The sequence below is a fragment of the Pundamilia nyererei genome, unplaced genomic scaffold, assembly GCF_000239375.1.
Source record: "Pundamilia nyererei isolate P.nyererei 1_Seehausen unplaced genomic scaffold, PunNye1.0 scaffold00150, whole genome shotgun sequence".
Classification (NCBI taxonomy): Eukaryota; Metazoa; Chordata; class Actinopteri; order Cichliformes; family Cichlidae; genus Pundamilia; species Pundamilia nyererei.
Window position 1 is genome coordinate 35,476 of NW_005187551.1, and position 23,257 is coordinate 58,732.

The window sequence follows — 23,257 nt, forward strand, 5'->3', positions numbered from 1 at the left end:
ATATATATATAAAATCACTAACTTATTGTTTCATTCCAACAGCTCGTTAAGTGCAGCTTCAGCGCATTTTGAGTAAAATGTCCCAGGCTGGATTGAAAAAGCTCTGGCCTCCTTATTCTGTGCAAGACATGAGGCAATAAACAAAAAAACAGGGGGGGAAAAAACAGAAAGACAGCTGCAGGTGGCAACAGCCGTCCCGCCGTGTTCTGATCGGCACTGGACAGCACGAGGCTCAGGCGCCTTCCCAGTGAACTTTTCTCAGCCACGCTTTCATTTGAATCACTAATATCCCGCACTAACGTTAGCAGATACTCAAGTCTCTCCCAGGCCTTCTGAGCTCACTGCCTTCCTCTGTGCTAACATCACTTCCTCCAACAGCTCCCTTCCTCTCCTCCTCCTCCCCTTGTCGTGTCTCGCTCCTCGTCTAGGGGATGGGTTTGTCTGTGCTCCCACATTCGAACCGCTCCGTCCCACTGTAGAGAAAGGATGGAGATCAGAGGTTAAAAAATAATAACTGTGCCATCTAAGCCCCGTAGTTTAATGTTCTTAAGCTGGATGGACTCTTGTTATCACTTTTAAAACAGCTGCTGAGCCTGTCTGCTCTGTTAAATAACGGTGACATGATTCATGCTTTATGCCAACAAAACAAGCGGCAGCTTTTAACCACAAATGGAAAAGAAGCAGCATTTTTATTAGCCAAGCAAAGAGCTAATTTATGGTCTTGATATGCTACTACATCAATAGCGCATATGTGCTACACAGAGTTCTGCAGACCTACTTAGTGGCCGAGTCAAAATATGTGGAAAACCTCCAATTTCTGCGCTTCTTATTTTGCTTTTTGGGATTTTTAATTCACTTTTTCCTCTGACGCGTTGCTCGGGGGCAAAGCTGTGTTTACTTTCTGCAGGACTGCACCCTTGCTGTAGCCTCTCTGCTGGTTGAACTCCCACAATCCTCCTCTCTGCACACCCAAAGAGCTACGCTTGGAAGCAGCACTGCACGACCATAAATCCAGCTTTGCTTGTGTGTGATTTGGTCCAGGCCTCAGCGGTGTAAAGTATAAACATAAAGTACTCTGCATCTCATGTCTGCTTCCTTCTTCTAGTCGAAACAGCTCAGTTCATTTGCACTGCTTTAATGTTGTTTTCCATTTTATCAAGTAGTGGTAGTAGTGAAATTGCTAAAAAGTCTAATTTAATGGAATATGTGAGCGGGCAAAAAAACAGTCGTTTATTTCTGCAAATGGTCATTTTTCCCCCGTAATTACCAGAAAACGTATCAAATTGTCTCAGACTTTTCTAAATTATGCCTTATTCCATTAGTAGAGGAAACAGTGTCTGGGATTAACGCCACTCTATTAAATCGTTTTACAACTTCTGGAAAGGGCTTTCTTTTGGGTTTAATGTGATATTTATGATGACGAGCTTTCACACGCTGATTCCAGCAGGACACTTTCTGCATTAACCGCACTCACAGAGCTGCTGATGATGTTGTCCTCGTACGGGTGCCAACTGACATCTCTCACGCACGCGTCGTGGCCCACCAGTCTGGTTACCACCGTGCCGGTCAGCACATCGTAGACTGGACACACACACACAGGGTTCAACTGATTTTCGATTCTTCAAATATTACTTTGTGCATCAGCTCACGCAGACTTTGTCGCCGTTTACACACTGACAGACACACACAGTCACTTACTGACGATTTTGCCCGTGGAACAGCCGGAGTAGATGAATCTCTGCCCAGTGCTGAACTCTGGTGAGAAACGGCAGCGTATCAGGGTGTGGAGGACGCCATGACCTCGGTAGGTCATTACTGAGGTGTCGCCTGTCAGCTTGTGTCTCTTCAGGGCTGCGAGGAGCAAGTAAACAAACACAAAACTGCTAAATAACAAAAAGATGCACAAGGATTTCTCCATTTTATAAATGTTTTTTTTTTTTTTACTGTTTATGCTCTTTCCTCACACTTGTCCTCAACTTTAATCCAAAAGACCATGTAGATTTATATCAAGCTTAGAAGAAACTGCACCCTGAACTAGATCGTTTCATTTTGTTTAGTTTTTTTACCGCCTCGTCTCCTCCTCTCTTCCTGCTCTATCTCATTATCCAAACTCCTATCCTTCACCTCTCCTCCACTCCTTCCCTCCTCTTTGGCTTGTAATGGTAATCACTCTCCCTACGTGTGGCTTTACAGTCTTTTTATCCTCACGACACACACACACACAAACACACACACACACACACACACACACACACACACACACACACACACACACACACACACACCTTCCCTGTTACTGCCTCCTCTCTCTCTTTTTTTAATATCATCATTTCATCTTTATCTCCTCCTCTGTGTGACCTCTCCTCCTCTCGTCCTCCAACTTCCCCTCTGACTCATTTACCACGAGTACCTCCCTTTCGCCCTTCTTCGGCCCCTCCCCTCCTCACCTCTCTGGGGAACCTGCTGCCAGCGGTAGTCCCAGTTTTGCTGGGTGACAGCCAGACGGGAAGCTGCCAGCCCCTCTTTGGGCGAGAACTTCCTGACATCCCACAGCTTGATGGACTGGTCCTTCGAGTTGCTGATCAGGTAGCGAGCGTCACCCTGGCATCGTGACAAAATGGAAAAAAAAAGAGACCGAGATCTGAGAGTTAGAACAATACATGTGATTGAATAAACGTCCTGTACGATTAATGTTCTCATTTAAACCATTTCCAAGTAACTGGAAAACTTTTTACTGAGAGACCCCCCCTCACAGACACACACACACTCGCACCCACCTTGCTGTGGATGAAGGTGATGCCGTCTCGGTGGCCGGCCAGCTGTCCAACAGGCTGCGGTCTGTCCTCCCGCAGCGTCCGTCTGTCCCACACCTTGCACAGTGCGTCATCGCTGCCAGAGAACAGCAGCTGGGACGAGCTGTCGGCGAACGCCACCGCGTTCACGTCGTCCTCGTGGGCATCAATCTGATGAGGACGGCAGCAAAAGAAAGAGTCAGTGTTTACTGTATGGAGCGTGTGCACATGTGTGCAAGAATGTGCTATTTACAAGTGGGCTATTTACATGTTGTTGTGAAAAGTGTGTGTGTGTGCGCACTTATGCATGTCTGTGCCTATGCAGGAGTAATGAAAGGAGCATTTTTCTTCAAGGCTGCTGCGCACTGAAACTCAGACTTTTCACTACATAAGCCTCAAAGGCTGTGCTACAAACAGGCTTTATACACACGGCATGGTTGTGAGTCTCCAAATGCAAAGATGTAGCTGTTAGTAATTACAGCAGTACAAGTGTTTGTTAGTTTTGTCCTTTATATGTGCAAGAAGACGAAATAAATCGCTAGATAAAAGGATGTGTCACAAATGAAAGGATAACTCAACATGAAGCATGGTGATGAGCGGTTCTAGCAGAACAACTGAACTGCTTTCTTTCATAAGACATTTCATTATTTACCGTTTTAATGATGTGGAGGCCATCTCTAACAGGTTACTATGAAGGCCACAGCGTGTGATTCACATCATTTTATAATCACTAAACCCATTCAGTGGACGAGATGACCGTCATCCTGAGAGAGAATATGAACGTCTCATTGTGAGACACAGATCAGCCTCAACAGCTTTCTATTGATTTGCAGAAATCCTTCCCTCCAATGGGGAAAAACACTAACCGGAACCACAGCAGCAAAATGCCCCGACTTCAGTTTCCCATCACTGCACTGAATCGTGGAAAGTCTAGTGCGGCACATGAGGAAGTGACAGTGAAAGTACAAACAACTAATAAAAAGTTGAGAGATAAAAGCACAGAAACACACCACAACACTGAGGTAATTAGGAGGGACAGACAGAGAAACGGCGGACGACAGAGACGAAGCAGATGGTCGAGGTCGAATGCTGACTTCTGCGCACGGGGCGGTTATGGGAGGAGGGAGGGCGGTAGGTTTAACCCCCACCGTCCCACTGTGTGGCGGAGCTGGACTCTTCGCTGCTATATTAGACTACAGGATGGTGTAAAACTTTATGTAGTTTCTGCTCCGCTGCATCTGGCTAACCTTGACCGAAGGATGAAGCGCAAATCAGACAGACGTGACGCTGAAACGGGCACGGCCAAGACGACGCGCGAGCAAAAAGACAAATGCACACAAAGACACACTAACCTTCAACATTCGTTTATTCTGCTCAAGATCAAAAACGTAAAGGCAGCCGTCGTTTGCTCTGAAATGAGAGAGAAGAGAGGCTGAGAAAAGAATAAAACAACTCCCCTAAATTGAGGCTCTAATAAACATATTTCGAATATACCGCCAACAAATGGAAGAAAAGCAGAGTTGTGCTTGAATTCAAATTTCATAAAGAGCCTTCAGTACTCATTTCAACCTTGTCAGTCACTGCCTTGAAACATAAAAGCAAATTGTACTCACCCTCCCAGGATCTCTTTGCCATCTGTGGACGCAGCCAGCGAGAACACACAGAACCTCCTCTCATCTGGACTACAAAGCACAACAGCGCGCACACACACACACACACACACACAGGTTGGACATTGCAGTAAGAGCACAATTGCTGATTTACAACCACACTCTATCTACTTTATTTATTTTTTTGGTGTGGGATAACATAAAGGCTTTATGAAAGCAAGCATCACCTTTTAAACAATGTTTTTGTTAGGAGAGCTGTGAGTTTAATGGCAGTGCTTTGTTGAATTAATGATCTATTTTTAACAAAAGGAGCGCACACAGAGCGAGAGGATGGATGTTGGGGTGACAAGTTCTGACAGCATCATTCATCCAGGTGGTAATGAAGGGAGAGGAGGGCCTGCTGGTAAGGAATGATAGATTACCTGCTCCGTAATGTTATAAGTTACTATGAGGGGAAACACTAACTTGAGGTCCAGGGCGGTGTGGTTTTCACTGTCTCCATCTATACTGCACATATGAACTGTGGGGGAGGAACAGAGAGAGACACGTATGACTAAAACATCGCAGCTAAAAACGTGTTTGATATGCTGCTTAAAAACAAAACAAAAACCAGAAAACTCCTGGAAGCTGTGGCTAATGTAAAAGCACTTTCAATATGAAAGAAATCACTTCCTGATTCATTTATTCACTTCTTCGCATTTCTCACAAGTGATGCTGTTAAAGGCTCTACTTTCATTGTTCTATTGTAGAAATGTTTAGACACTACATTGTAGTTAGGGCTGAATATCGTCACCGATTTCTAGAATCGATTTGTTCCACGATTCGATTCAATTCGATTCAAATCTGGGAAATTTTGCCTCAGACAGTCAGAAATATTATAATTCAGATCAGGACATTTACATATTTTTGTATCTATAAAAAGGAAGCTGACACTTTCCAGACTTTATCAAAGGTGTGAGCATCACAGCAGATGCCTTTGTGTCAAAGGAGCTGAAGATAAAACAGAAAAACATGAAGGTGATTTTTCCTGGCCTAGGATTTTATAAAAATATTCTGCAGTACATCAAAAACGAAAGAAAACCATTAATTAACATATGAACATTACCTCTGAAGTTACAGCGGTTTTATTAGAGACACGGCTGAGCGTTTTGCATTTTGTATAATTTTAAAAAGTTTAAACATTTGTTCAGAAGCCTATTGAACGGCAGAAATTAGGTTTTCTTTTCGGAAGTAAAAGGAGAAAAAAAACATTGGCCGACAGTGCTGTAAACAACGATAGTCTTGTGCGTAACAAGCAAGCAAATAATGCAGAAAACAGATTTCAGGGATAGACGGGAAACTGTTCTTGAACACTGAGAAAGAGAGAGAGAGAGAGAGAGAGCTGTGCATGAAGTGTGATTTTATTGTGGTGGAAGCAAAACAGCAAAAGTCAGAGGGAGTCCATGACGATGTTTATGTGAAGCGTAGTTTGGATATTCTTTTGCTGCTGGTTTGGTCAATATTGTTTGGAGAGAGATGAAACTAACAGCTTTAGAATCAGCGCAAAATGGGCGTAAACACAAAGCGCGGACCCGCCGAAACATCAGAATCAGCGAGCTGTCGGCTTTCAGCCCCGGCTGTGTCCCTGCCGTCGGGTGAGAAAGGCGACATCTCACTGATTCTGATTCGCGGGTCTGCGCTTTGTGTTTACGTCTTTGTGCAGAAGCCGTGTTCCTGCTCTCATTTACTCTTTTAAATGTTTGGTGGTTGTCAAAATTTTGTGATGTCTCACCTGAGATTCTGGAATTTTGGGCAAAATACATTTATATTAAAAAAATCGATTCAGGATTTTAATGAATCGATATCACGTTGTCCAAGCCAGAATCAATTTTAATCGATGAATCGATTATTAAAACCCACCCCTAATTGTAGTTGCATTAGGGCTGCCACGATTACGTCGACTATCGTCGACGACTGATTTAGTAGTCAACGCGTCGTTTGAAGCTTTGTAAGATCACAAAAGACGCAGGAATAAGTAGAATTTAAGAGTGTAATAACAGACTGAAACAGAAGATGGCAGCACTGCATGTACAAGGATGCCAGCTGCCGTTAAACCCCGAAGAAGAAGAAGAAGTAGCTGTATCCCAGAATTCATAGCACAGCCCAGCTCAGTTTCCAACAATGGCGGCAGCTAGTTAGTTTAAATATTACTCTTGTTATTCTTTCTGGGTCACAAAATAAACGTTTAACATATTTTCAGGCGAGAATGTAGCTGTGTAAACCTCAAATATCTGCTCAGTTTATCAAGACACCACATTTTCAAAAACGTCTGTTACCCACTAGCTCGATAGCTAGCCGAGGGCAAGGCTCACTAGAGCCCGTGAGAACACCAAATCGTTTTCAAACCCACCGCGGTCTTTCGCTACTCAGGTTAAACATGATATATAAGTCACTTAGATAACTTAAAAATGTTATTGTTTGGCAAGGAGTTTATTAAACTTCACCGAAACAATCTGCAAATTTCATTAAAATTTAATAAACTATCATCTTGCCTTTATTTTTAGTTTGCACAGACCTCAAACACTTAAAGCTGTAAGCTAATGATAGTTATATAACAGCAGATGCTGCTGGTGCAATAAGCTGTACATCCAATGGATGCATGATCTGATTAGTCGATTAAACGCAAAAATAATCGGTGACTAGTCGACTATCAAAATAATCGTTTGTGGCAGCCCTATTAGATATACCTTACTAGAACTGGGTTGGATCCCATCTTTCCTTCAAAAATGACTCAATTCTTTGTGGCATACACTCAACAAGATACTGGAAACATTCCTCAGAAGTTTTGGTCTATCTCGATATGACAGCATCACACAGTTGCTGCGGATTTGTCACAAATCCCAAAGGTGCTTCATCATATTGAGATCTGGTAACTGTAGAGGCCATTTTGAACACAATGAACTCATTGTGATGTTAAAGAAACCAGTTTGACATTATTGAATCTTCGTGACGTGGCATGTTATCCTGCTGGAAGAAGACCAAAGTGTAGCAAGACAATATTCCACACACCATTACAGCAGCACCAGCAGCTTGAACCAATGATACTAACCCTGCCGTACAAATGTGATGGCAGAAAGTGAAACTCCTCATTAAGACATTTTCCAATCTTGTACTGTCCAAATTTGGTAAGTCTGTGTTTCCTGTTCTTAGTTGACAGCACTGACGCAGTAGGGTCTTCTGCTGTTGTAGCCCATCTGCTTCAAGGTTTAACATGTTGTGCATTCAGCGATGATCTTCTGCACACCTTGTTTGTAATGAGTGGTTATTTGAGTCACGGTCTGGTCACTCTTCTCTGAGATCAACAAGGTATCTTCACCCAGAGAACCGCTGCTCATTTTCAGTTTCTCAGACCATGTTCTGTAAACCCTGTGTGGGAAAATCCCAGCTGATCAGCCGTTTCTGAAACACTCAGACAAGCCTGCGTGACACCAACAACTATGCCACGTTCACTCACTGAAATCATCTTTCTTCCCCATTCCGATGCTCAGTTTGAACTTCAACAGGTCACCCTGACCATGTCTACATGCCTGAATGAACCAAGTTGCTGCCATGTCATTGGCTGGTTAGACATTTGCGTTAATGAGCAGCTGAACAGGCATAGCTTATGAAGTGGTGGGTGAATGTATTTTGACACACCAATACAATAAGCAGCTGTGTATACAGCAAAGCTAAGTGTTATTTACTCTTATTTAGTACCTTAAAATACTTTCTTTTCTGAACATTTTTAAAAATAAATGTAATATAATTTCTTCTTTAAAGCCACAAAAACAACCTGTGGTCTAACAAATCAGATTCTGAAAGTCTTTCTGGATATCAACGACACAAAGCAGAGGGATCATCTGCCTTGGCAGTTCAAAAAGCAACATCTTTGATGGTAATACTGGATAACTTACACATCTGTGAAGGCACCATTAATGCTTAACAGTAAGGGTTTGGAAAAATATATGCTGCTATGCAGCCATGGGCTTTTCAGCAAAGACCTTGCTGATTTCAGCGAATCAATATTAAACCACATTCTGCACACATCTATAATATAATATAATATAAACATGTGCCGCATTAGGAAGGGAAAAATATGACAGTTCTGTACTGAACAAGAATATAAAACAATACTTTTTCAAAATGAAAAGCTTTATAGTTCTAAAAAATTCCCTCTGTTGTTTAAAAAATAAGAAAGAAACAAAAACCTGCACCTGTCCCAGCCTAATATTCAGATTTTTTGTGTCTGCTCTGTCTAATGGTACAAATATCCTTTTATGTGTTTGATTTACAGTTCACGAACAGTCCCAGATTTTTTTTATTTTTGTTTTAGGAAAAGTGGATTTATAATCCCAACTAAAAAAAAAAAAAAAGAAAAAAAAAAGAGCCAATCTTGAATATTTATAGGTTTGCTGAATCTTTACAGAATTAGTTTTTCTAATGATGGCAAACTGTTTTCCTCATTTCATCACGTAAAATTTTACTAGTCCCATAGCCTTACTGTAGTCAGACCAACTGGAGTAGAGCACGTGGTGTGCATCGGGGGTGAAGCAGACATCCAGCACGCTCCAGCCCACGTCACGGGCCTTCACCGTTCGCCACAGGTGAAAACGCCCCCTACTGGTGTCGTACAAGCGGATGTTCTGGTCTGTAGCAAGAAAAAAAACAAAACTAAACAAAATACAAAGACTCGCATTTGTTTTTGTTTGGGGTTTTTTTACAGGTCCCTCAGAGGTTGTTTGTTTATTAATTTATTCCTTGGGTACAAACAGAGTGATTTATTTCACTTTCTCCATTTTGTCTGTAAGACTAATCAGTTTGAACTAACATAAGGACTCATTTACACGTGTATGTCACCAGCCTCTGGTTTGTTGTTCAGGGCTTGCTGCTGATCACTAACACAGACATAATACAAGAAGAATAGTCGTGACAGTTAGGCAAGCGTAGGTGAGACGTGGTGAGACATGTTGTCCTCCGCTTGTTTAGTTTGCTTACAAAACAGTAACTTCATTCATTAATCATTAAATCAGGAAATAGGAACTGATGATGCGCTTGATATTTGTTTTTTAGAACATGAGAAAAGTCCAATAATACTCCCCTCCGCCTGAACACAGTCTGTACACAACACAGCATGATTTGGTGATCCACGCAGCAGCTTTAAACAAACACTCAGAATAAAAATCAGACCTGATTCAGCCCCTCTCGATCCTCAAGTTGGACATCGTGCTATTTACCTTGGCAGGCGGAGAGGAACATGTTGCCATCCTCGCTGTACACTCCACAGAAGGCTTTCTGCTGGTATGTATCCTTGTGGGACACATAGTTTGGCAGGAAACTGCAGAAGAACACTGGGGTCACAATTTTAATATTTCGTCTTCTTCTGTCCAATGCATTGTATATTTTCACAGCAATTGTGCAGCTATCCCTCTGCTCCAACAGAGCACAATGGTCCAATCAAGGCTTTAGTCACGCTAAACTAATTGCTATTTAATTCTAATTTAGATTTTAAATACTCCAAAGTTACTTACTGCGTACGGATACGACTGCACTCTCCGTGGGAAAAACTGGAGCCTCTACATCTGCCTTTTTCTCTCTGCACACAAAAACATTTATTTGCAGTTTCATAACTTCATTGAACTCTATAAACAAAACTAATACGACTGCACTGCCGCAATTATTTTCCATTTAGATTTTATTTCTGGGGTCTGACCTCTGCTAGCATGTGGGTGAAACTGCGATAGCCTTTCAAGGAAGAGGAGGCGGTGGCCAGCAGGATCTGAGTGCGGATCTCACTCCGGTCCACTTCGTGTGTGTCAGGTTGGGTGTCCACTAAAGACAGAACACAAAGAACAAGCCTCAGTAGGAGCTCACATTCAACAACAAGCTCTCAGAACTTCAGGCATGCTCTGATTAGCCGTCCTACATATTTGAGAGAACAATCCATGGAAATATTTGACAGCTGAAACATTGTTTTATGTTTGATCCATCACTGATTGACAGAAGATGAACAGACATGCAACGAGAGCAAAAGAAGAAACACACAAAAGGAAGAAGAAACAGTATTTAGGCCTCACTAGTTCTAGAAAACAAAAAAAACTGAATTGAGGTTTCCATAAATAACATTTTTGGGATGGCAGTGAAAACAAGACAATAACATTACTGTAACACGATTATGTCTCTAAATGAAACCTTACTGACATTCATTCACTGCTTCACTACTTGGAAAGAGAAGACATCATCCTAACGTAATTACGTGTATTTCTGCACTGCAGTGGCTGCACTCTAAATAGATCTGTTAGCTTTCCATATTATGTGATCATTGTAACAATGTATTTAAGGGTATAAATGAAGAGTAAACCAACAAAGTAAAAAAACTGCTTATTTTCCTGCCCTGTGTCAGTGGGAGGTTACCTGGTGGATTATAGCGGTCACCCAGCCGTCCATCCCAGGCTCCATCGCTGTCTTCATCAGAGTCAGAATATGACTGGACCAGCTGCAGCCCCGTGGCTCCACTGCCATGGACCAGTCTTACCTGACCCCTGCACATGCAAGCAACCAGTCAATTAATCAGTTATGATTAATCCAATTATCTATTGCCCTAGTGCAAAGATGTACCTAGAAAATAAAAAAGACTTGACAGGTGGAAACCAAAGCTAAATGGTCCAGCTGTACAACATGTAGCAATGACAACATTTAAACGCTAAAGAAGTGAGAAATGTCAAATGTTTTTTCTTGCAAATCTCGGTTCCCTCTGGTCACGAGAGCAGGCCCTGCCAATGTCACGGTTCACTAAAGAAACTATTACAGAGGGATATACAAAAAAATTCCAAGCTTATCCAAGTGCAATTAAATCAAACTGAAATGGGAAAACCTTAACCCCCACTTAGCTTTGCAGCGCTGGAATGTGATGTGACGTTTCAATTATTTGCTCTTTGGCAGCGAGATAGAATACTGCATGCATTACTTCTATTTGCCTCTAAATGTCATTTAATAAGTGCCCGATACGCTCACCACACACAAGTCATTTTCTCTGCAGCAACTACACACATATGTGACAAAGACTTCTGTCCTAGTTCTGAGTTCAAGAAATTAGAAAGTAATGAACTAATGCTACAAGTCCCCGGGGCAGTCCAAAGACATGTAGTCCTCACCACGAAATGCCTCTGGGCAGTAATTTTGAAGAATTATCCAATTTAATTTCAGTTGTCAGCAGGACGTATAAACTGCACACACAGAATCACCAGCCACGTGTTAATAAAAAGCTTTCTTCCCTCGCCCCCAACAAGTTTTTCTTCTATCAACATTTTGGCTGTTGCAGAACTCTCCCACAGATTTAATTGTGGAATGCTTTGAGTGTCATCGTCTTTAATAACGATTACGTCTCTCGGCTAGAAAGAGGAGCGCTTGCTTAAGACTGCTGCCTCCATGACTCAGACAAGTGGTGGATCGATGGTATGACTTGCTACTAGAAGGACTTTGACTTTATTGCACTTGTGTTTTTATGTATTAATTGCTCATTTTTACTTCTGCTAGTTATGGCCCACTTTCACCAAAACAACTCCATAGTACCTCTGCTACAAACCTAGGCCCTCCGTGGTATCAGTTTGAGCGTTTTTAACTGTGAAATTCACCTTCTCAGTAAGTAAGCCAGCACTTCTGCTAAGTCAACGTCCTCCTCTGATGAAGACTGCCTGTCCGTCCTGCGGCCTCGGCTGCTGCTGCCGCCCTGGTTTGATTCTGTCGCTTCAGACTGCTCTCCTGGGTTGCCACTGGAAGAGCCCCTTCCACCAGACATCCCAGAACTGGACTGTGAGCCCATAGACTGAAGATGGCCTACCAGAGAGAATAACGAGACGTGTAACAACAATTTCAGGGTTACCTGACAACGTCACGTGATCCCAGACACCTTGGAGAGGGACGAGAAGCACAGCAGCTAGGAAATAATGTTTCCTGGATACGGCGTAAGCCCTATAACAGCTAAAGTTACTGGCGCAAACCTCTCCACTCCTTCAATACAAACTAACCATCCGTGTATTGCACATTAGCTCGTCGTGTTTAAAATGCTTGGGGAAGATTTAGTTCGAGCTAGCTGATAATGCTAACGATAACATTTGGCTACCGTTGGACTGTCAAACGATCTTCTTGACAGCTCGTCGGTCCACCTCTTTGTCGTTTTTCCGCGTACTGGACCGTGTGCTCGGTGTGCAACTTCCGCACCGTCTAACAGAAACCCCTCACAAAGCTAGAGAGCCAGAGGTCTGAGAACACGGTGTTTGATCAGTCTGCTAGCAGAGCAGGTCCGTGAATCGCCATGTTGTTTACAAAAGTATGAAAAAACCCTGCGCGTGCCCCCCCGCTTGCCCTTTCAACGTCACGTGACCAGCTGCCAGCAACAGTTTACCGTGAAGCTATTAAAAAAATAAAAATATTTATTGACAGGTTTAAATAAAGTTTAGAGTAAAAGATAAACCAGATGTTTTTTGGGGGGCTTTTTTTTGGCCATCTACAGGAATTTTTACTCAAATATATTATTTTATTATTTTATTATTTTATTTTGTGAAAGAAATATAATAAATATAATCTATATGGATTATATAATATAATTAGAATATATATAATATATAATTAGAATATTTCGTAATGTATGTCGTATATTTATATGTCCAGAGCATGTACAGCCCATATAGGCTTCACATAACTTTAACATAAAGATAAACATTAGACTGTAGTCGTACACTGAAGGCGCTCGTAATGAATGGACTTGGACTCTTCTGGCTAGTAAATTTAGTTTTTCATATTATTATGTATTTATTTTTTGGGTGTGTGTGTCTGGTGGTGGTGGTGGTGGTGGTGGTGGGGGGACGACCTTCTTCTCTTCAAACTAAAATGAAAACAGCACACAGAGTAAAGTGGAAGGAAACTAAAAATGATAACATGTCAAGCTAAGCAACTTAAAGTGCCACTAAGCAATCTATTTTATTTATTGTGAACGACTGTACTGCTCATTCCTGTGTCACCTCAACGTAATGAATCAAGTCTGAGGTTGCTCATGGTAAAGAAGGTGTTTGTCATCTATTCCCGAAGGGCGGGGGTCCTATAATTTAATAACCCGTCTATTTTTTGACACCTGCGTTATTTAGGGCCTACAAAACAGTCTACCAGTCCCCCAGGATTTGGCTGCCAGGGCCACTGTGTGGACGTGGGGCTCAACTAACCCAACTAACTTAGCCTCTAAAATCTACATTTTGGAATGTGTTCCAGAGGGTGTCACAACAAATAATGTGTGAATATGAAGAGAAGAAGGTCTGAGTCATCAAAGCCCACAACATGTGACTTCTGAATTCATGACATGTCTGCAAGCTCTCGCTAAACAATTTGCTGACAGCGTACAGGAAGATTCAAACAACATACCAACAGCTGAACCACTAATCCAGGGCCTCTCACTTACAGATGGGCCATGGGCTGAAAACGGACTCATTTCATGTGTTACATGTTTTACAGTACATTTATTTTATTATTTACCAAACACCAGTGGATATCATATAAGTTATATCTGAAAAGGGACATTTATAGGCAGCCTCGGATACAGGCTATAATATTGTTAGGAATCATCCATTATTTAATAATCACTGGTTTAAGAGTTAATGTTTTAAATGATGATTGGTGACTCTAAACTGCCTATAGGAGTGAACCACTCATAATTTTTCACCAGATATAAAATGCAAACAACCTCAGCAGAATTTACTCTTGGTTTTGATGTATGGCTAATAAATTTCTGCTCCAACATCTATCACATTGTAAGCGTATGCAGACTGCCTTAGGTTTACTCTGTGCTTCCTTTGCTACAAGTATGACCTCCTGACTTATGGGCCGTGGTGTCCATTAAATAAGTGTTGTTGCAGTTTGAAACATTCAGACTTCTGTTGTGATCACTGTACATGGAAACTGTAAGTGGTAACAGGCAGTGACTGATCTAGAAAATTTTACATGTGAGAACAAAGGAGGAGCAAGAGATCTACACAGGGTAGCACATACCTCTGTAAATGGTACAGAGGTATAATAACTAATTATTATATCGTTATCTCTTCTAAGAAAACAAAGCCCCTCCCCCTAGATCCGCCCCTGATAACAGGACTGGTGCTTATACAGCAACTTTCTACTCAGTTTGAGCACTCAAAGTGCTTTGTATAATAAATCTAATTCACCCAGTCACATACAGCGTCATGCAGTGCTTTCATCTATACCTACAAACCTTTAGCTAACATTTTCACACACTCACACTCTGATGGATGAATCAGGGGAAACTCAAAGGGCTAGTACTTGCTCAAGGATACTTTTTTAGCTGGGAATCGATCCACTGCATGTCTGATTGGTAGATGATGATGGGTTGTTTTCTTTTTAAATTAAGGGATCATCCACATTCTGCATGACACAGGACTGCCTGTGTAACAACTCCTGCATGAAGTTGGCCTCCTGTGCAGTCTTCCTGTGAACAAGACCAGCTGTCTGTGCACAGCAGAAGCCATGGTGTGTGTGGTGTGAATTCCAGGTGTCCAGGTGGATCTGCCTACAACAGGTGCAGAGACCTAATCAGCAGGAGAACCAGTCTACACCTCTGAGAATCCTCCTCCATTGCATCCACCTGACTGGACATGACCCAAAACGAAAGAGGATTATCCATGGATGACTCTGGTAATTTATCATTGATACAAGCTGACGTGCAAGAACATGAATTTTTCTTTGCAGCTTAAAATATACAGTGTTTTCCTCTTGCTAATGAATATATCACCATTAAGTAGACATTGCACAGGACTATTAGAAATGTTGTCGTTAACAGACAGAAGTGATGGAGCTTAAAGAGCCAAACTTAAAGTCACAGTTTGTCCTCTAACTGTGTGTGTCCCCTCCTTTTTCTGTAACCATCACTGAACTGACTGATTTCTATCTAATCTCTGGTACACATCATAACAAAGAAATCTTTTTGAAGAAAACAAACAGATAGTCATGAGGTGGGAAGCTTTTTAATGACATCACTGGAGCACTTTTTTTTCTCACCGTGAACAACACGCTCAGTGCAGCCCCTTGTGTGTCTCTGCAGCAGGCAAACATTTTCTCATGATCAGATTTAAGATGATAATAACTCTAACAATGCATGTAACTGTAAATGTAAACAATAGGTTGAAGGAGGAAATATTTCTGGGACAATCAAGATGCTGCGCAATAGCTATTTTGACTTAAGTAGCAGAACATGTTTTTGTTTAGTTGAAAGGTTGCAGTCCTCACTCTGTTCTTTGCAACCTGTTCTGTGCTTCCTGGGTCTTAAATTGGATCTAAAACAGGCTATTTGGACCCTATTTATCCATAGCTCCAACTTACAGGTGTGACCTGAACGTGCAACATGCAGGGAAGTTACTGTTTTGGAAGGAGTGCAGCTACAAGGATACACTCACTAAATGTGTGTGATTGTGCCTGTGCACAGGAGGCTTTTGTTTTGTTGGGGTTATAATTTGGGTTTTAAGGGTTAAAACTAGGATTTGGGTAGGGTTTGGCACCTGATGGTTTATTTTAGGATTAAGAGGATGGACAATGGATTATTGTCACTAAATGTTCTCATACAGACAGGAATACAAACATAGCTGCACCCTCCGCCCACATACACACAACCAACTGTAGGTATTCATTTATCATTGTGTAATTACTTAATAGTTACTTAATAACGACGTGGACATGACAAACTAATTAGTGCCTCCAAAAACAGTCTCTTGTAAAGGTGACTGCTTGCAAAGCATGGCATACGTCAAAAGATATGTATCTACATATAACAAGTCAAATTCTGAACGCTAGAACATTCAAGTGCAAATGTTTTTAGTGAGACATTCAGATTTAAATACTGTGAAGAAAGTTTCTGTGAAAAGACAATGGGACGGTTTCATCACTCAATAAATGTGTGCCGAGCAATCAGAAGATCCTCTGCCACATGTCACAAACCAGTTCCTCCTCTTTGTGAGTACACATCTTTACTCTCGGTAAGAAAACATTGTCATCATTAGCGATAAATTAATATAAACTCTGATCGAATGCCCAAACCCATCCCCAAACCCCCTAAAACATAACCTCACATACAAAAAGTTCACGTAGCAATTGAGTTTATAAATCTATACTTTATTATAGAATATTACCTTTTATAGTAAATAAGACCTTTTTTTGTTCCCATATTTGTACAGATGCAGTATGATCTCTTACAGGATGTGTTCACTAAGCAGTTTTGCATAGTGCTCAGGGTGATTTCTTTTGAGGTAAACATCCATTTTTCCTTTAACTCGCTGATCTCCAGTAAGCCCTGTGAAAAAGAAGAGAAAAAAGTCTTCACTACTTCACAGGTACGCTTAATAATACACAGTATAAGGCAGTGGATGTGTTAAATGTTTGAGAGCGTATACCCAGCTTTTCTGCCGTTTTTCTGATCTTCTCCAGTGCAGCCTGCTCATCTCCTCCCTCTGATATGAGGACTTCTATCTCCCCCACATGATAGCCAAAGTCAGCCTGGTCCAGATCGATCTGCACGCCCTCCTCCTTTAAAGTAAACGAGCACCGTGCTGTTGTAAACTCTGCAAAGCACACCAGGTCCAGTTTGCTCAGCCACGACTCATCTTCCTGTGAGAAGCCCGCCTCTGACTCTCTGTCCTGTTTTATGACCTCTTTGACTCTCAGGTGAATTTCAGGCAGGCTGGTTATCTCCTTGTAACGGGTGCACAGAGATGCTGCTGCTTCACCCTGCTTCCCGCTCTGCGCTTCTGCTGTCGGGCACTTGAGCTCCCAGCATCCTTTACGTTTACGCAGCCACATGTCCCTCAAAGTCAGGTGAAACTCAGGAGTATCGAAATACTGGTCGTGAATCTGCTGTTGGCCAACGCAAACTGCTGATGGAAAAAGGGATTTTTTAAAATAGATAATTTAATAAATAAAATGTAAAAAGGCTGATACAGATAATTAAACTTCATCATTAACCAAAGACAGATGGCCAGTGTCACTACAGTTAGACAACAACCACAGCAATTAGTGCCATTAAATGCTGGAAAAGCCTTTCAGTGGCCGTTTATAATTCGCCGTGGATCAGAGCGTCAGATAAATGCCTCCGATCTGACTGGATTCATGTGTAAATGTGTGGCGGACAAATTAAACACATACCCCCGATCTCCTCCAGTTTTTTCAGGGTGTCGGCATTGCATAAAAATTTCCTTTCCACTTCAACACTCATCTAAAAGAAAACAAACAAGAAAAACAAGAAAGAAAACATGGTGAGATCCAAAGTGACAGTGTAATGCACTGCAAATACGCCCACGTCTACTTTAAAGTCACTGTAGGAGTGATATAAATAGAATGGTGTAAGTTGTATATGATGAGTTAATGCTCTCATCAGTGGGCAGAAAGCACAGACTGGCTGTGTTATGGGAAACGTTTTGTTATGTTGCTGTAACGCCACTGCTGATGAGTGGTGGTGAAGATGACCTGTTGGGGGTTCAAACAGAGCAACAGACTGGGGAAGGAAGGTGACTAAAGTGAATTTGAATGTGACAAGATTGTTAATTAGCCAACAGGCTGCTTTGAGTATTTCAGAAAGTGATGATCTGCTGGGATTTTCACACAAAACCATCTCTAGGGTTTCCAAAAAAAAAACCTTCTGAGAAAGAGAAAACATCCAGAGGGAAGTAGTTCACTGGGTGAAAACACCTTGGTGATGCCAGAGGTCAGAGGAGAATCGCTAGACTGCTTTGAGCTAATAGGAAGGAAAAAGTCAAAGAACTACTTGCTACAACCAAGGTATGCACAAGAGCATCTCTGAATGCACAACAAGTCAAACCTTGAAGCAGACAGGCTACAGCAAGCTAAGAACAGGACTAGAAAAACATTGCCTTGTCTGATGAGCCTCGATTTTTGCTGTGACATCATGATGGTAGGGTCAGAAACTAGTATAAACAAGAAAGCATGGATCCATCCTGCTTTATATTAACAGTTCAGGCTGCTGCTGGCAGTGTAATGGTGAAGGGAACATTTTGTTGCCACATTTTGAACCTCTTAGTAGCAACTGAACATGGCTTAAACACCACAGCCTACCTGAGTACTACGGGAAAAATGTTAACTAATTTGATGGCCCTCCATTGCTCGATGGTGGGGTCAGAATTTAGCGTGAACAACGAGCTAGCAAGTGTTATTTTTTTGTTTTTCTTAATAAAAGTGAGTTTACTGTACTCAAATGCCCTCACCAGATCTCAATACAGCAGAGCACCTTTGGGATGTGGGGGAACGCAAGTGCAGCTGGACAAAACGGCAGTAACTGTGTGATGCTTTCATGTCTATGTGGAGCAAAATCTCTTAGGAATGTTTCCACAGCTTGTTGAATGTATGCCATGAAGAATTAAGGCAGCTCTAAATGTAAAAAATCCAATCCAGTACTAGCAAGGTATACCTAAGTGGCTGGCAAGTACTGCCAAAATTCAGCCTGTAATTTAACCTGCTCTACACTGAAATACAGTACAAGCATCAGTAATAATACAGTTATACTAATATAATAATATTAAGAAAATTATATAACCTTTAGTTTTCTATATTTTGACTAAAATTAGGTTATATACATAAATGTCTTTCCTCGTAAAAGGTTATGTTTACATTGTGCTATTGCTAATGATATGCTAACTTTCTTCCACTTAAACAGCCACCCCAGTTACTATTGACTGTCCTTAAATGTTATAATGTAACCTATGTATGTTACAAAATAACAAAAAACGTATCTCCATTAGTAAGTTACACCGGTCTAATTATCACACTCGAGCCGTTCAGCCCAGGCGGTGCAGCTGCTATGGAATCGTGCGGGAGCTACATGTCAAAATCAACAATATGAACCACGGAGTCTCCAAAAAAACACCAAGTGTACCGTCACACACCTTCACGCATCAGCTCCTTCACTCCAAACAATTCGGCTTTGAAATCAGAGAAAAAGCTCAATCCGTGTGACCTCTACACGTCAGCAACGTTTGATTTCGCACAGGCGCAATTAAGGACACCTATTGGTATATTCAGGAAAATCACTTCCTGTCCCAGAAACGCAGGGGACATACAGATGGTGCAGTTTTAATCCGCTCCGCTTCATAAATATTTATCCCACATTAGGCTGTTGATGTGCGCCACACCTATAGTTTGAGTGAAAACATGTCAGAATTCGTGCGGAGGAGGGTGTGAGGAGGCCGGCGAAGGGAAGCTCCGCGGTCACATCTCCATTATTCAGCTTTAATTAAGTCGTCACACTCTTTGTGACAATCTAAGTTGGCAGAATGGGGACTCATTTATTATTCACCTTTTAATGTGAAAATGAGGAAGAGCTCTCGCATTTAAGGGGCATTCCGTGTAATTTGAGCATTAAGATATTTCTTTCTCCCCCCACCACCTCTCTAAATGAATATATCATTCATCCTCCATTTCCCCCTTTTTCTCTTTGTCTTAATTAATTCTATTACCCAATAATAAGCGATCAGTGTTTCAACATACATTAATTATCTGTAATATCTGCGGGGTTACATAAGGGATTTGATTGCCGTGTCTGTCCCCTCTGAATGTCAGCAATCAGCCTCGGGGGGAGCTGTGGTCTGTTTACTAGAGGGAAGAGGGGAAGGAGAGAGGGATAGGGCGAATGAAGGGAGGGGGAGAACAGGAGAGAGAGAGAGAGAGAAAGAGAGAGAGGGAGGGCAGGCAAGAAAACTTTTCACTTCTGAGGAGCCACAGAGGAAGCGTGTGTGTGTGCGTGCGTGTGCTGGAGCGGCGACCATGCAGGTAAAAAAAAACGCATTAGCTAATTGCTCCGAACTTAATTAAACGCCATTCGCGATCGGTTAATTGTGCCGATTTGAGCGGGGAGAGTGGCCTGCGACTGCTACAGGATCGAGCAAACGACGGATCGTGCCCCATACTAATCCGATCCCTCATAGAAATCCAACATTAAATCCCAAACTTTTTTCTCTCGCCTCTCGTCTCTCTCTTTTGCCTGGCTCTCCCTACACCACCCCCATCGTCGAGGCGACCGCCGCGCACGTACTCTGCTTTTTTAACTCGCTTTTCGGTGTCTAATTCTTTCGCCAATTACGGCTCGAAGCTCTTAAAACGCTAGTTTAAATGGCCATGTGTTGCACCGTGAGTGTTTAAGGTATGGATTTGAGCGCTAGGACGCGTCCAAAAAGGGGGTCTTGCTGGGCGGCGAGGGAGGAGGGGGTGCGAGTGCTTCTAACACATCTGTAAGCGGAGCCCACGTTCATTAATTAAATGGCTTTAGTCCGGCTAGGCCTCAATTTGCGCTGTTGAGCAGCAGGCGGCGGGCAGTGCAACACTAGATGCCCGACTGGCAGCCTATAATCAGAGGGGTAAGGAAATAACTCGAGGCCGAGGTTTTGTTTTTTATTTTAATATGAAGCCTATGAGTCTATCGTCTATCCTGGGTAAACTCGCTCGGTTATTGAAGCTGCAGTTTCCCCACCTGGCCGAGGCAGAGTTTTGTAGGGAGTGTAGAGCGGCCAGTTGGGAGACAGTTTGAGGAGCGGTTAATTATCTCTGCCTGCTAACAGGCTAGCTAGCAAAGTGACACGACTGTTAATAGCACAGCCCCCCACCCCCTCCTTTTTGTTTATTAATTTAATCATCGCTCAGCCTTAACCGAGAGAGCCAGGAGCGAGATTACGCGGACGCCTGCCTTGTCTTTTACAGTTTCGGAGAAGTGTGGCTGTGACTGCAGGTTTTTATTTTCAGTAAACTAACTGGCAGCCAGCGTTTCCAGAAACACCACTGTAATGCGACGTTACAGGGGGGGCTTCACAGCGCCTAGCTTGCTAGCTAATTGATTCGTCTCTGCTCGGCATAGCTAATTAGGCTGCTCGTTAATTAGCCAACTACGGCCAAGAAGATGCCAGTTTAGGTAGGTCTTCTGCTTTTGATGATTAAACTCGTGACTAGGAGCTATTAAACGCGATACACTCTGCAGATGTAGACTCGTCGAAATATTATCTGGTCATATAACCCTGCTAGCTTGCTAATTGGCATGACGAGGAAGTGAGGATGGGAGCTGTGTTGGTATTTCTCCTCATGGGCACGAATTCCCGTGTTTTTCCGCTGCACCTTTGATTGTGAATTTTAGCCGAAGTATACATGAAAGCTCTGTGGTAATATTCACACTACCAGCGGTTTGTTTGGTTTCCTTAAGACTGTATGGGAGCCCGAGTATTTCATTTTTTTTTTAAATCCTGCACGGTGAGCGAGTACAGTGTGGTATCAGAATATATGCAGTATGCTGGGCACATGTTCCTCGTATTAGTCAAAACCAGTGGGGATATTTGTGATCTGAGAGACGGTGTACTTGTAAATTCGGGCAGTGCATGTTATGATTTGCATCGAGTGTGCTCCTCTGGTTATTCTGCATTTATTTCGGTATTGTATGTACGGATTTATTGTCAGAATGGCAACAAAGATATGTTTATTAAGTCGATCTTGTATCCAGGAGCAACTTTGAGTTCGCATCAGTGCCTTGTAAATTCATCTACGAGTGTGAGGTGTACTCATTTACATTACAAAGCTGCCACTTAAACAGTTTGAGTTGATGTGTAATTGGTCGTTGTGGACAAATAATAGCAATCTCTTTAGAAAGTTAGAAGTGCAACTCTTGTGAGACTGAGGTACTTATTTGTGATTAGATTTATTGACGTGGATATTCATCCAGTAACAGTTTGTCTTGGTCTGTGTCTAACTCCCTCCTTGAGCTTGGTCAGTCCCTTTCATAAACTGCAGTTATTGCATCACATCTTAATTTCTTTCTTTTTCTATGAAATACTTTATGCATCATTTATTTTTGTTTTGTTTTGCTTTGTTTTTCTTTTTCGCAAAGAAACCACTCCTGAAGGGCAGGATTCTCAAACGTCTATTTGTGTTTGTTAGGAGGAGTCTGGAGAGGCGGTGTGCAGTGAAAGGAATGGGGTGGCAGAGTGGTTGTGCCCCCTGTGCCAAAAAGGGCAATCAGACAGATCTTCCCTATCTCTACATCTCACCCAACAACACAGCGTGCTTTCATCGTGTGTCGACAGGTTGCTGGATATTGTAAGTGTGGCATGGCATTATGGCCAAAGTATGTCAAATTATGGCTGAGTTCATGTTTTTCCCCCCTCCTTCCTCTTGTTATACAGCCTGATTATATTGGGTAATATATCAGTTACGTGCATAATGTTTAATGATCTCACTTCTTCCTGGCTGTTATACAGGGATTAGACATAATAACTTAAATCAAATTCACAACTTCTTAAAAAAAATTTCTTGTGATGCTTATCCAACTTAATAGTTGCTTTTGAGGCAGGAAAGTTACACAAGCCTTAGTGTCGATGCTATAAATGCTGGGGTAACAAATGCATGATTAATTAAGTGACGAGGCAAGCACAGAAGTATCAGAAGTCATGGTGATGAATGCAAAACAGGAAAAATACATTGTCAAAGAGGAACAGTGGTCAGAGATAGACTGTAATCTACTGTTAAAATAAAACCAGTGCGCCAGTGTTTAGTGCTGAGGTATTGTAGTTTCCTCTCTGTTGTAGCTGGCATAGTATGAAATGCATTAGAAAATTGGCATTGTTAAGCAATGGAAAACACAACTAAGCCAGTTAAATTCTTAATTTGTAATACTGTTTACTTAAAATCAAGAGGAAAAATGTATTTCTATACAACCATTGGTGATACATAGATCTCAGTAGTATATGCAGTACCGTGCAAAGTATTGAGTCACTCCTCTCTGTGTATGTGTCATATATATATATA

At 42.0% G+C, this 23,257-nt stretch overlaps 3 protein-coding genes across 6 annotated transcripts in view; 1 reads left to right on the plus strand and 2 right to left on the minus strand.

Moving 5' to 3' along the window:
- Positions 1-17: 17 nt before the first annotated feature.
- On the minus strand, positions 18-12,795 carry dcaf11 (ddb1 and cul4 associated factor 11). The gene is made up of 15 exons (XM_005744844.1): positions 12,540-12,795; positions 12,052-12,253; positions 10,832-10,959; positions 10,131-10,249; positions 9,949-10,013; positions 9,655-9,755; positions 8,922-9,068; positions 4,868-4,922; positions 4,406-4,474; positions 4,145-4,202; positions 2,778-2,963; positions 2,448-2,601; positions 1,699-1,851; positions 1,475-1,581; positions 18-473 (listed from the first exon to the last, which is right to left on the minus strand). The coding sequence occupies exons 2-15, from the start codon at positions 12,237-12,239 to the stop codon at positions 363-365; spliced, it is 1,641 nt and encodes a 546-aa protein (XP_005744901.1). The 5' UTR covers positions 12,240-12,253; positions 12,540-12,795; the 3' UTR covers positions 18-362.
- A 2,639-nt stretch (positions 12,796-15,434) lies between these two features.
- On the minus strand, positions 15,435-19,472 carry thtpa (thiamine triphosphatase). 2 transcript variants are annotated; one of them, XM_005744850.1, is made up of 4 exons: positions 19,363-19,472; positions 17,609-17,678; positions 16,861-17,337; positions 15,435-16,760 (listed from the first exon to the last, which is right to left on the minus strand). In XM_005744850.1, the coding sequence occupies exons 2-4, from the start codon at positions 17,676-17,678 to the stop codon at positions 16,660-16,662; spliced, it is 648 nt and encodes a 215-aa protein (XP_005744907.1). In that variant the 5' UTR covers positions 19,363-19,472; the 3' UTR covers positions 15,435-16,659. The 2 variants fall into 2 exon arrangements, with proteins under 2 accessions (XP_005744907.1, XP_005744906.1); XM_005744849.1 differs by having other exon boundaries at positions 16,861-17,340.
- A 682-nt stretch (positions 19,473-20,154) lies between these two features.
- zfhx2 (zinc finger homeobox 2) overlaps positions 20,155-23,257 on the plus strand; it is an 11,870-nt gene continuing 8,767 nt past the window's right edge. For 2 of the 3 annotated variants that reach the window (XM_005744846.1, XM_005744848.1), the window contains exons 1-2: positions 20,630-20,829; positions 22,391-22,549. In XM_005744846.1, the coding sequence (XP_005744903.1) occupies positions 20,800-20,829; positions 22,391-22,549 (189 nt within the window). In that variant the 5' untranslated portion in view covers positions 20,630-20,799. Of the gene's footprint in view, positions 20,246-20,629; positions 20,830-22,390; positions 22,550-23,257 lie in introns of those variants that run through there. The other variant, XM_005744847.1, reaches the window with a different exon arrangement.

What these genes read in the sequence shown, in the direction of transcription:
- dcaf11 (XM_005744844.1), bottom strand. Translation starts at nt 12,239, where the DNA reads ATGGGCTCACAGTCCAGTTCTGGGATGTCTGGTGGAAGGGGCTCTTCC. An exon ending in TCACCCACATGCTAGCAGAG is followed by an intron (nt 10,014 to 10,130) that starts GTCAGACCCCAG and finishes TTTTGTGTGCAG; the next exon opens with AGAGAAAAAGGCAGATGTAG. An exon ending in AGAATAAACGAATGTTGAAG is followed by an intron (nt 2,964 to 4,144) that starts GTTAGTGTGTCT and finishes CGTCCTCATCAG; the next exon opens with ATTGATGCCCACGAGGACGA.
- thtpa (XM_005744849.1), bottom strand. Translation starts at nt 17,678, where the DNA reads ATGAGTGTTGAAGTGGAAAGGAAATTTTTATGCAATGCCGACACCCTG. An exon ending in AAAACTGGAGGAGATCGGGG is followed by an intron (nt 17,341 to 17,608) that starts GTATGTGTTTAA and finishes TTTTTCCATCAG; the next exon opens with CAGTTTGCGTTGGCCAACAG. An exon ending in AAAAACGGCAGAAAAGCTGG is followed by an intron (nt 16,761 to 16,860) that starts GTATACGCTCTC and finishes TCTTTTTCACAG; the next exon opens with GGCTTACTGGAGATCAGCGA.